Genomic DNA, 12727 nt, shown 5'->3' on the forward strand with positions numbered 1-12727 from the left:
TTTAGATTTGTGTGCATTCTGTGTTCCCCTGTTTTCAGGAAGAGATGCCGTCTGAAGCACATGGCATTCTCATATTTTCCACAACTCAAGAAGACAAATACGAGATTGTATTGTAGTACATCTTTTTTTGTAGATTTAAAAAAGAAACCCAACAGTTGTTGCAAATATACAGCACTTGTTCTGTTAAACAAAACCAAGTAAAACACCAAATAAATTACACAAATAGCCAAAATAGGAGTCTTTTGAAAAAACCCTAATCAAGTCGAATCTCCAGCAGTCATCTGGAGTGACGTATCATCCCATATTACTTGGTGAATAGGAGAGCTGTATGTGTGTGTGTGTGTGTGCGCGTGCATGCATGCATACGTGAGTGTGTGTGTATGTCTGTAATCCTAATTTAAAGCTCATCCCTCTCCTCTCCTTCACAGAGGCAGGCTTCCCTCTGGCTGTTCATGTAGGGCCTGCAGCCCAGAGTCCAGACTGTGTTGAACAGGGTGTCTGCTACCGTCTCACAGGCTAGAAGGTAAAGAGGGACATGGGGATGAGAGTTAATTACTGGCCTATTTAAACATCTTGAGCAAAATATCAATAAGCCTGATGAAAGGGCAATGAAGTTCAGGTATAGGGCTGTAGGTGTAATCTGTGGCTCTGTATGAAAAGTGTACAAGCTGTCAAACCTTAGATTTTTACTTAATTCCTTGCGCCCCCTCAAAGTTCATTGGAGAATGTTTGAGGGGAGGGACGTTGGAGCCTCCTGCAATGGACTTTGACGGAGTTGAGGAACGGAGGAATCAATGGCTTGATGGCTTATACACTTTTCAGACCGTGGAACTTTCCATGTACACTGCATCAGGTTGACTGACCTTCAGCCTTTGACATGAAGCCCAGGCTCTTCTTGAGGTCAGAGCAGATGCTGTGGAGACACCAGCGGAACTTGGAGTCGCAGCGGTACTTGTTGGAGCCGCAGGTGTCGTAACACATGTCCAGCTGGTTGCAGCACTTAGTCATGGCAGGGATACCCAGATCAACCTTGGTGGAACAGGACATGGGTGGTGAGTGTGTGTGTGCGGTGTGCTATAACGGTGTTATACACTGAGTGTACAAAACATTAGGAACACCTTCCTAATATTGAGTTGCACCAACTTTTGCCCTCAGAACAGCCTCCATTTGTTGGGCATGGACTCTACAAGGTGTCGAAAGCGTTCCACAGGGATGCTGGCCCATGATGACTCCAATGCTCAAGTTGGCTGGATGTCCTTTGGGTGGTGGACAATTCTTGATACACACAGGAAACGGTTGACCATTTACAAACCCAGCAGCATTGCAGTTCTTGACACACTCAAAACGGTGCGCCAGGCACCTACTACCATACCCGTTTCAAAGGCACTTAAATATTTTGTCTTGCCCATTCATCCTCTGAATGGCACACATAAACAATCCATATCTCACTTGTCTCAAGGCTTAAAAATCCTACTTTAACCTGTCTCCTCCCCTTCATCTACACCTATTGAAGTGGATTTAACAAGTGACATCAATAAGGGATCATAGCTTTCACCTGGATTCACCTGGTCAGTCTGTCATTGAAGGAGCATGTGTTCCTAATGTTTTGTACACTCAGTGTATGCGTACTCTTCAATCTGTATATTATTGGAGTTGTATGACCAATGTACAAGTCGAAAAATACTTGATTGTGGAAATGTTTCACCGAGCATTAATCTGTGGGTGTGCGTGTGTATCCAATCATCTACATATGCATACACTATTGGGTACCGGAAGGCCTAGGAAGTAGGCACTGCATCCGTTGGGCTCTGGCATCTGGTAGTCAGGGCGAGGAAGAGCAGCTTTACCTGAGGTAGAAAGAATGTTAGACATCAGTTCCCTTCAACTCAAGAAATGCCATGAGGAATATTTTAATTCCACTTTTATTTTATTTTTAAATCCAATGAAGAAAGTAGGAACTGGAATTACAGTTTACTTGATAAATTGACTGAATTGACTTGAAATGGAACTGAACCCAACCTTGTTTGCCATCCACACTTGATTGACCAACCCAGCAAAAGGAGCTCGCTGGGCACAGATGTCAATTCAAAGTCTAATCCACACTGGTTCAACGTAATTTCATTGAAATGATGTGGAAACAATGTTGATTCAACCAGTGTGTGCCCAGTAGGAGGTTGGATGTCCGTAATTTATATGTCAGACAACAGACGTTGTTGGAGAAGATTATCAGTTCATCAATGATGGTAACCAAAACAGAGTCCATGGTCAATACAGGTAAAATCCATGGACATGTGATATCAAAGGTGAAGACTACAGCCTAGCTGTGAATCGCTGAGTATTTCACACTTTACCTCATGACACCTCTGCCAGCTATCTCTCTTGCTCATAGTCCACTGACTAATGTGCATTATCAGATGTGAGGTGATAAAGGTTATTAGTAATGTCAAAGGAATTCCTAGTATAAGCTCTCCCTAATCAGTTATACGGTGTTCTTGCATTTAAGAGTTTAAATGGCTTTAACATGAGGATGTGTTAAGACTTTAGAAAATCTTAATGTCCATGTTTATCTCCAGTGGGTACCATCTCGCTAATCTATAATGGATTAGGGGAACCTGCCCGGATAATCGGTACACAATTTGAATTTAGGATCACATGGAAGCGGTCTGTACAAAACAGAATATCTCGGCTAACTAATCACTAGCCTGGTCTAGGTCTAGATGGGCTTGTTTAGCTAACTCCTCTGACTATCGTTGGCATGCCACGCATATGATACATGTATGATAGGCTAGCCAGAGGAGTTGATCATGTTCTTACCATATCGACAGCGGTACTGGCACACTCCATCGCGTCCGCCCATAAGCTCCAGCATGGAGTCAAAGTATCCATTGACGGCTTCAAAGCCTCCCCTAACGGAGTTCAGTCCCCACTCGTCCTCATCCTCTGCCTGGGAGGGGTCGACAGGGGCCTGGCTTGGGTCCACTGGTGCAGGTTCCTCAGCGTCCTGGGAGAGGGTCCCCTGGATGGAGAGGCTCAAAACCAGAAGGAGAGCAAGGGAGGCCCAGTGTGTCATTGTGGTTCAGAGAAGCGGAGGGACAGCTAGGGACACAGCGTTGACGATCCACAGAGTTCAGCTGGAGGAATGAGAGAAGCACAAACACAGAGAGAGAGGGAACGAGACAACTCACTCTGTCACGTCAACCGGCACCCAGACCTGGACTTTGAGCTAGACACCGGGACAGCCTCCACTGTGGAGGAACGAAGGTCACCTCCTATCTAGATTGTATTTATGTTTTAAAGGTGCCCAAGGTGTGCTATATTTATCTGTTTGTAATGTTAATGTGTTTCGTTGTAATCATATTGGTCTCAGCGTTTTGACTATGATCCTATAAAGACTGATGTTCTGTCACCAATTTTGACTATATCAAAAGACTGGTGATTATGGCATGAAACAGTCAACTAACTAATTGTATTTCACACTTGTTGACTATTCAGTTTTCTTACAAATTATGGTTAATAAAATAATCAATTAAGCATTACGACACATGACTTATTAAACAAATTCAAAGATAACATTGGCAAAGCTTGGCCCTAATTGTGTCATGTATACTACTGATAATTTATCTTTCAACATGTTCTAGTGTGCTGTAAAACGTGCCCTTCGATCAGTACTACTTCTGAAGGAACGCAGTTGACAAGTAGGCGGTGACGTAGTGCACACGTGCTCGGAAGTAAGCAAGGAAAACGTCATGTCTTTCTCTGGCGAGCTGTTTGTTTGGTGATAGCACTGGCTTCGTATTGGAAATTATATTTTGGGAGTACTTATCATGGAAACATACAAAATGTGTTTGTGCTGTTCGCTCATCTAAGACGAACCGTTTGCAAGTGAAGTGCGCGAGCGTCAAGATAGAGTGGTGCAGGTGCACGAGCCAACACGCACATGCAACGTCTGCAGTGAGCATTTAGCACTACATTATTTAGCTATAACCTCGAAAGTTTGCCAGCTACTTTTTTTTAAACCGTTAGCAAGTTACCTGGCTAGCTACTGCAGTATATAACTATACTGTAGACACATTTTGTAGTGGTCATGAATGAAAACCACTCATTAATATTTTGAGGAGAGGAGTAGGCCTACTCGACACAATATTGCATGTCAACAACATGGCATTCACCAGCCTTTTTTCAAGTCTTCCAAACAAAGAATTTGACACGACGCCTTGTGAGCCGATGGAGAGGTAAGTTACTATAACACAAATAGTCATTATTTCTACTGTCTCTCTTCTACTATGCTGAATTAATGTAACAAGCGAACTAACTTAGTCAAGTATTTCAGCTTTGAATTGGAATACATAGCCACCTGATGATGTATTGTTTCTTCCATTTTTCGCAGATTTCAAAGGGATGAAAGACAACTGGAAACAGTTCAACTGGAGAAGAAGAACGAAAGGGATGCCCAGTCCAGAAAGTGGCCATTGCAAAGGGGTCAGCAGAGTGGCCCCAGGAAGAGGAAAAAGGGGGACCAACAGGTGAACTTGTCATGTACTAAGCAGATGCTGAATAAGCCAATTCAGAATGGAGAAGTTTTTTTTTGCTAAACATTGACATAAGCCTAACTAACATAGGCCTATCTTGCATTTGTGCCGTGTTTTTATACTACTAGGCGAATTGCACACCACATACCTGTAGATCAGGCCTCCAACCCTGTTCCTGGAGAGCTACTCTCCTGTAGGTTTTTGCTCCAATCCCAGTTGTAACTGATCTGGTTCAGTTCATCAACCAGCTAATTGTTAGATTGAGGTGCGCCATATTAGGGTTGGGGTGACAACCTACAGGACGGAAGTTCTCCAGGAACGGTGTCGGCAAGCCCTACTGTAGATTATAAAGTTAGTATAGAAATAGTTACCATTACCATTTGGTATTGCCCCTTTTGATTTTGTTGTAATGTTACCCTTTTTGTATTTTTCTGCAGGAGCAGTGTGGCCAGGCCAAGAAAAGTAAGCTTCATAAATGCCCACCACAATCCTATAAAGACTTTGACTCTGTGGCCCGAGACTACAACGTGGTGAAGTGTGATTTCGAGCAACCAAGCTTTGACTTCAGTAGAGAACTGGACTTCTACAGTGATAGCAAGGAGGGTGCATCCCCAGGTCATGCTACAGAGAAGTCGGGTTGGAATAACATGAGGCCCGGAGAAGCCAAGGGTGGGTTTTTATGGATTAACCCTTTACTATTAGCAATGTATTGACTTTAAAAGGTGTGTGGGATTTTAATTTCATTTAACTGTTTCCACAGATCCTGATCAGAAGGATGTTCAAGGTGTAAACAAGAAGAAAGGACAGGAGCAGAAGAAGCAGCAATGGGAGCCTCAGCAGCAGAGACTTGACAACCAGGCCAAAGGCAGAGGGGGAAACTCTGCCAGGAGGGGTGGGGATTTTACCGGAATGGGTGGACGCGGAACTAACCAGCCCAGAGACTTCTCCAACAGGGGTGGAGGTGGTTCCAACAGGGGTGGAGGTGGTTCCAACAGGGGTGGAGGTGGTTCCAACAGGGGTGGAGGTGGTTCCAACAGGGGTGGAGGTGGTTCCAACAGGGGTGGAGGTGGTTCCAACAGGGGTGGAGAGTGGAGCAATAGAGGCCGGGACTGTGACAAGAGGGGCAGTTTTCTCCAAAGAGGTGATTGGTCAAAGCGAGGCACTGACCGGTCACGTAGTGGTGGACGACAGTTCCCAGATGATGGACGTTTAACACTGGTAATTCAAAATGAAATCATGCGTACTTCCTTGTCAATATCCATAGAAATGTCATTTGTAGCTATACGATGCTCGGTTACAGCTAAGTAACCCAAGTCAGTGATTTCAGTCTTATGTACATTTTCACAGCTGATTCCAACCTCTTCCAGGAAACTTTGACAGGAAAGGGGAAGAAGAACATGACAAAGGAATTCAAAGACCAGAATGCTTTGGAGATTGACGGAAGGTTAATCTGCCGACATTTCCTCAGGGGAAATTGCATCAAGGCAGGTTTCTATATTTTATGATTAGAAATTGTAACAATATTAATGGGCAATTGACAAATTGAACCTAAACCCAATATATTCAAATGGTAGTCAGGTATGTCTTTTACAGTATATACTGTCAGTGGCCTGACCCATTTGTAGAGACCCCGACAACTTATTTTGTTTTGCAGGGTGATGACTGCCAGTTAGAACATGCTCTGGACGTCAACTACTCGATCAACGAAGTGTGTAAATTCTACGTCCAGGGATCCTGTTCGAAAGGAGAGAGCTGCATATACATGCACAATATCCTTTTCTCAGCTTATTCTAAATGTCCTTTATGTAGTGGTTGCCACTGGGTGGGTGAGGGGGAAATGACTCTACTCTGTTTTTATACTGTTTCTTTGTGTATCTGTCCTACTACCTCTTTATATTTTGTGAAAAACTTCAAATTTGAGCACAAAATAATAACTTAACGACCCATAGCAGATAGTGCCTTAACAACAAAATGGCTGCCGTAGGGGTAGATGCAGATGTTTTTGCTTTCTTTCCTTGACCAAGTACCCACAGAGTTTCCCCTGCAAGTTCTTCCATACTTACGAGAAGTGCTGCCAAGGAGACCAGTGCAGGTTTTCCCATGAACCCCTGACTGAGCTCACCAAACAGCTACTGGAGGCAGTAAGTAACTGTCTACCCTGAGATGACACTCCTGCCCTTACACACTGACATATTGTTGGTCCCTGTTACCATTATCTACTAACTAGGGCTTATTTCTCCTATGCAGGCATTGAAGAGGGACAAGGACATTGAGGAACTGGCTAAAAAGGACAAGCCAATCAGCATGGAGGAGTCAGTGGTCACAAAGGAGTCGGCGACAGCTGACGAGACAAAGCCTGTCATTGACATATTCCTGAATCCCCTAAGGTTAAGAATGCGAGTGCACGCGCACACGTTTCTTTTACTGTCCTTGTGGGGACTGAAAATGTACTTCCATTAATTTCCCCTAACCCTTAATCCTAATTGTAAACCTAAACCCTAAGCTTATAATAGTCCTGAGTCCTGAGAAATGTCCCCACGAAGGAGAATTTCTTGTTTTACTATCCTTACTAGCCCACACTCCACAGTAGTGTGTGAGAGTAGTAAGACCCCCACACCACAGTAGTGTGTTATAATAGTAGTGTATGTATGTATGTGGTTGAGCTTTACATTTTACACTGTTGATAGTAAATTAAAGTTATTCACTAGTGTTTTATTGATTGGCTACATTTGTCTGTATTTCAGGCCAAACTTTTATAACAGCTCATGCCCCTCTGAGCCACATGCTGAGGAAAGTACCCCCGTGTGTCAGAATGAAGTGTCAGCTGAGGTCGTGGAGAAGGAAATTGCCCCTCCTACAGAGTCCATTCGGTCTCCTGATCCTCTCCCAAGCTCTCCTGGCTTTAAGGAACCGGTTTCTTATTCAGTTGAGGCGGTTCTTGGGTCCCATAGGCCCCTGGAAAAACCCTTCCGCAGCTTCTTGGCAGCCTCTATCAGCCAGATCTCACAGACCCAACCAGATCCCCCCACAACTACATTAGATCCTCCAGACTCTATCCACCCTCGTGATCCACCCCTAAACTCTACATGCGGCAAGAGAAATGTTCCTTATTCAGTCAAAGCTGTGCTTGGATTCCAGAAGCCTGTAGAAAAACCCTTCTGCAGCCAATTTTCAGGATCCATCAACCAGACCTTCACACCCCCCACACAGATCCATTCAGATCCCCCCAGCACTACATTCGTTTCTCCAGACCCCATTAGTTTGTCTTTTCCTCGTCTGAATAAGAGGCAGGCTTCTTATTCAGTTGAGGCTTTCTCAACGGCCCAGAAGCCGGTGAAAAAAACCTTTTGCAGTCTCTTTGCAGGACCGATCAGCCAGACCTCTACTACACCTCTCATACAGAACTCTGCTAATTCTCCCATCAACACCCCAGGCTGTAAGAGACCAGCTTCTTATTCAGTTAAGGCTGTTCTAAAGTCCCACCAGCCTGTGGAAAATCCCTCCCGCAGCCTTGTTGCAGGCCCCATCACCCAGTCCTCTCCCCACTCTGATATACAGACCCAACTAGATCGTCCTAGCACTACATTAAATCCTCCAGACTCCACTATGCCCCCCAATCCTCCTTCAGGCTATAAGAGGCTGGCTTATTATTCAGCTAAAGCTGTGCTTGGTTCTCCTAAACCTTTGAAACCATACTTCAGCAGCCTCTTTGCAGGCCCCATCAGCCAGACCTCTCCCCAACCTCCCACTCAGACCCAAGCAGATTCCTCTAGCGCTACATTTGGTCCTTCAGACTCTGCTCCTCCTGCAGGCTGTAAAAGGCCGGCTTCGTATTCTGTTACGACTGTGCTTGAGCCCTATAAGCCTGTGGAAAACCCCTTCCGCAGCCGTTTTGCAGGAACCATCAGCCAGACCACTCCCGACCCTCCCTCACAGTCCCTAAACTCCCCAGGTTGTAAGGCACCAGCTTCTAAAAAGCCCATGGAAAAACCCTTCCGTAGCTTCTTTGCAGGCCCCATCAGCCAGACACCCACTAACCACCCTCCCAGACAGACCCGACCAAATCCCCCCATCACTGCATTTGGTCCTCCAGACCCCATTCGGTCTCCTGAGCCTCTTCCAGTCTGCAAGAGACGGACATCCTCAGTTGAGGCTGTCAGTGAGACCCAGAAGTCCATGGAAAAACCATTTCGTAGCCTCTTTGCCGGCCCCCTCACACAGACCTCTACTGCCGGCCATCCAACACAGACCCAACCACATCCCCCTAGAAATTTCACTGGTAAAAGACCAGCTTATCATTCACTTGAGGCTATGCTTGAGACTCAGAAGCCAGTGGGAAAACCCTTTCGAAGCCTTTTTGCAGGCCCCATCAGCCAGACAACCCACCCTGACCCTCCAACACAGACCCGGCCGTATCCCCCCATAGTCGAGCCTAAACAGGAGGAGCCTGACCCAACACCATTCACCGGTAAGGCCCTGCTTTACTCAATACAATACTTTAAATGCAACTATATTATTGACATTTCATCACCACTTCATGGCCTCCAGAGCCGTCCACAACCCATTCTGTTCTGAGGACCCTCTTCCTACGCCTGAGCCCATGCCGCCAGGAGGGGGAGCAGGAAATCAGTAACAGCTGCAAAGATCCAGGTACAGTCAGATGCATCATGCTACAAGTAGTGCATTTGTCCTTTAATTTTTTTGAATGATTTATTTTTTACATAAATGCATTGTGGTAAGCTTGCATATATGTTTTTTATACTTATTTTCTCACCTACTTCTGGCTAAACTATTAGAATGTTTTGGCTCTTAGTGTGTATCAAAATATATTCAGGATTGTCTCCGTTACCGTTGGAAGTGTGTCAGACCTGTTGTGACCCCTTTCAGGAGGCGATGGCCTGTGTTCCAGTGAAGATGAAATCACCAGAGGATCTACTTCCACAGGAGAGCAGAGCCAGGAGGTTGATGAGCTGGAGAGTGAGCGAGAGGAGCCGGAGGAGTGCGTTCTGAGAGATGAGCTGTTGGTAATTCCATTAGAACCGTTAGTGCCTTACGTGCCACTCGGTGACCCTCGCCACCATCGCCAGGCTGATATCACCCTGCCACGGTCCACCTTCGCCCAGGACTTGGTGTGGTCCTTTGAAGACCTTGCCCCTCTTCCTCCCCTCTCACTCCATCACCAGCCGTCTGTCCCTCTGGCCTCCCGCTCTTCTGAGAGAACATCAGGTCCTGCTGTTGGACTGTCAGGTCCTGCTGTTGGACTGTCAGGTCCTGCTGTTGGACTGTCAGGTCCTGCTGTTGGACTGTCAGGTCCTGCTGTTGGACTGTCAGGTCCTGCTGTTGGACTGTCAGGTCCTGCTGTTGGACTGTCAGGTCCTGCTGTTGGACTGTCAGGTCCTGCTGTTGGACTGTCAGGTCCTGCTGTTGGACTGTCAGGTCCTGCTGTTGGACTGTCAGGTCCTGCTGTTGGACTGTCAGGTCCTGCTGTTGGACTGTCAGGTCCTGCTGTTGGACTGTCCGGTCCTGCTGTTGGACTGTCCGGTCCTGCTGTTGGACTGTCCGGTCCTGCTGTTGGACTGTCCGGTCCTGCTGTTGGACTGTCCGGTCCTGCTGTTGGACTGTCCAGTCCTGCAGGACTCAGGCCACAGACATCCTCACAGGACTCCAACTCTCAGGAGGCTGCAGCAGAGCTTCTCATTCCCTCCAGGAATTCAGATAGGAGACAGGTCCAGGTGGGTACCCCCGGCGTTCACAACCTACCAATCCAAGCGATGGTACGGATCACTCGGCGTAACACTGATGTACAACCAAAGAGACTGTCTGGACAAATGAGGTGCAAAAGTGGCAACGTGGGTGACACAAAAACACTGAAAGACCTTTTTAAGACTTTTGACCCCACATCATCTCCCTTCGGACAGTAACTGCATTTGGACTATGGCTCATATTGTATGCACTGTCGGTCAATGGACTACGCACCTAAAGACTTGCACAAAAACTTGTCCTTCATATGAATGCTTTTGCTCTAGTGTATTTTCCTGCTAACAGATCAGAACAGCAATTCATTGCAAAAATGATTGTGTAAAATGCAGGACACCAATTATGCGCACACACACAAAACCCTCCTTAACTCCATTTGATAAAAAGTGTTACTCCCATTGATATCTTTACTTAGCAACAGCTAATGTTACTGATGAATTGTCAGCCTAGTCTGTCTCGGTGTGAATTGTTTTGGGATTTTCTTAGATGAGGCATGTTGATGTTTTTTACAGAATAAATCATCAATCATGTACATTTTTAAGGTTAAAAAAACGATTTAGATTTTATTTAATTTTTATTAAAGCAGAAAGTAACCTATTTGTAACAATTATCCAGTAAACTAGTAACAACTAACCGTTGCCCTCTTACTCCACTCCTGCTGACTACATTTCCTTTTATTTGATGAGTGAACAATGGGTTATTACTCAATCAACTGATTCTTATTCCCGTTGTGGAAAATGTCATTATTTAAACTAATGCTGCACCAGGTCTGCTCTGCATGTAGTTCTTTTCTTATAGTTAGGTACAGTGCTGTGAAAGTATTTGCCAACCCTTTCCTCTACTTTAGCTTTTTTTTATTTTTATACTGAATGTTTTCAGATCTTCAACCAAAACCTAATATTAGATAAAGGGAACCTAAGTTAATAAATAACAGAATTACACCTTATTTCATAAACAAAGTTATGCAACACCCAGTGTGAGAAAATAATTACTAATTTTTTAATTTAAAAAAAGCCTTTCAGACGTAATCACATTGAGTGATTTTCCTGGTACTGTGGTCAGGTCAGACTATATTCATTTATTTAGCAGTTATTCTCTACGGGGACGATTCCGACCCAAGTTAAACGCACGTAACTCAAACTTAATTCCCTTTAATGCACTACTCTCTATGCATATTCTGACCTTTAACTTAAGCATGAGAACAGCAGGCTATTTACTTGCTATTCGTTCGGAGTGGAGATCTAAGACTTTAAGGTGAGGAGGTGTGTCAACTTGTAAGTCGCTCTGGATAAGAGCGTCTGCTAAATGACTTAAATGTAAATGTAAAGATGTGCTGTATTCTGACCTTGACTTAATTCCACCATCTTTACGTGTGAGGAAACGTGTAAAAGGTCGAGCGAACCTGCCAGTTTTAAGTGGGAAAATGTTTTTTTTTGTCAATAGAAATAACAGTGTTCTCCATCCACTGTAATTATGAGTTGATAAGAGCTAGGTAAATGAGTCATCCGCTTTGAGACATGGCAATTGTTTTAGATGTTTTTTCCCTATGATCACTGGAGACTAATGTGAAATCACTCATATGGAAGCAAACTGAAAATCATGTCAACATGATTATTGTGTTGCGGCAGCTTTTTCCACAATAAAATGCTCTGCTGTTATTCACAATTGTAATTGGAGACCCAAACTTTATGCCGTAAGTCCACCAGATGCATCCAACTCTTTGCGTTTCGGCAGAAGTCATTATTGTCAAAGGAGCAGTCCGCAACGCTATGTTGGGGGAGCCGTGCTAGGCTGCGGTGCGTTCTGTGTACTTCATGCGTTATATTTAACACAGACTCCAAGTAGCTAGCTTTTAGCTAGTTGAAAAGCAAAGCACGTGTCAGGAACGGAAAATGCGGCATAGACATCCGGTTTAACAAAACTCATATGCATCTGGAATTAGGCTTCTAAGGCTAAACCAGAGTTTCTGTACTGTATACACTTTAGAATTTGTTAAATACAGTGCCTTGAAAAAGTATTTGGCTCCCATCACTTTTTCACATTTTAAGTCTCACAGCCTTGGATTTTGATGCATTAGATTGGGAAGTTTTATTTGAGTCACATTCTCCAACACAAATAAAATGGTAAACAATAAAATAATGACAGTTCATTTTTGTATTCATCCCCCTAGGTTAATACTTGCTTGGACCACCTCTGGCAGCTATTATAGCCAGTAGTGTTTTTCTAACTTTGCACACTAATAAAGCAATATTTTCCCATTCCTCCTTGCAAGATTCCTCAAGTTGTGGAACTGTAGACTGCAATTTTGAGGTCTTTCCACGGATTTTTGATGAGATTAAGGTCAGGAGTCTGACTGGGCCACTCAAGGACATCTATTTTCTTTAAACAACTCCAGTGTTGCTCTGGGAGTGTGCTTTGGGTCATTGTCCTGTTGAAAAACT

General features: G+C 44.6%; 2 protein-coding genes across 3 annotated transcripts; one reads left to right on the forward strand and one right to left on the reverse strand.

Moving 5' to 3' along the window:
* Window positions 1-105: 105 nt before the first annotated feature.
* Window positions 106-3206, reverse strand: LOC139568633 (group XIIB secretory phospholipase A2-like protein). 2 transcript variants are annotated; one of them, XM_071390587.1, is made up of 4 exons: window positions 2815-3206; window positions 1771-1847; window positions 864-1029; window positions 106-516 (listed from the first exon to the last, which is right to left on the reverse strand). In XM_071390587.1, exons 1-4 carry the CDS (start codon window positions 3068-3070, stop codon window positions 398-400), a joined length of 618 nt encoding a protein of 205 aa, XP_071246688.1. In that variant the 5' UTR covers window positions 3071-3206; the 3' UTR covers window positions 106-397. The 2 variants fall into 2 exon arrangements, with proteins under 2 accessions (XP_071246688.1, XP_071246687.1); XM_071390586.1 differs by having other exon boundaries at window positions 1759-1847; window positions 2815-3204.
* A 477-nt stretch (window positions 3207-3683) lies between these two features.
* LOC139568629 (zinc finger CCCH domain-containing protein 6-like) lies at window positions 3684-12546 on the forward strand. The gene is made up of 11 exons (XM_071390578.1): window positions 3684-4232; window positions 4388-4523; window positions 4967-5198; window positions 5290-5747; window positions 5897-6013; window positions 6184-6298; window positions 6561-6670; window positions 6777-6916; window positions 7274-8997; window positions 9078-9179; window positions 9417-12546. Exons 1-11 carry the CDS (start codon window positions 4159-4161, stop codon window positions 10448-10450), a joined length of 4242 nt encoding a protein of 1413 aa, XP_071246679.1. The 5' UTR covers window positions 3684-4158; the 3' UTR covers window positions 10451-12546.
* Window positions 12547-12727: the final 181 nt, after the last annotated feature.

Source organism: Salvelinus alpinus, chromosome 2 (genome assembly GCF_045679555.1).
Source record: "Salvelinus alpinus chromosome 2, SLU_Salpinus.1, whole genome shotgun sequence".
Taxonomy (NCBI): domain Eukaryota; kingdom Metazoa; phylum Chordata; class Actinopteri; order Salmoniformes; family Salmonidae; genus Salvelinus; species Salvelinus alpinus.

What these genes read in the sequence shown, in the direction of transcription:
- LOC139568633 (XM_071390586.1), bottom strand. Translation starts at nt 3,070, where the DNA reads ATGACACACTGGGCCTCCCTTGCTCTCCTTCTGGTTTTGAGCCTCTCC. An exon ending in CCAGTACCGCTGTCGATATG is followed by an intron (nt 1,848 to 2,814) that starts GTAAGAACATGA and finishes TTTCTACCTCAG; the next exon opens with GTAAAGCTGCTCTTCCTCGC. An exon ending in GCCTTCCGGTACCCAATAGT is followed by an intron (nt 1,030 to 1,758) that starts GTATGCATATGT and finishes TGTTCCACCAAG; the next exon opens with GTTGATCTGGGTATCCCTGC.
- LOC139568629 (XM_071390578.1), top strand. Translation starts at nt 4,159, where the DNA reads ATGGCATTCACCAGCCTTTTTTCAAGTCTTCCAAACAAAGAATTTGAC. An exon ending in GAGCTGCATATACATGCACA is followed by an intron (nt 6,299 to 6,560) that starts ATATCCTTTTCT and finishes CCAAGTACCCAC; the next exon opens with AGAGTTTCCCCTGCAAGTTC. An exon ending in ATATTCCTGAATCCCCTAAG is followed by an intron (nt 6,917 to 7,273) that starts GTTAAGAATGCG and finishes TCTGTATTTCAG; the next exon opens with GCCAAACTTTTATAACAGCT.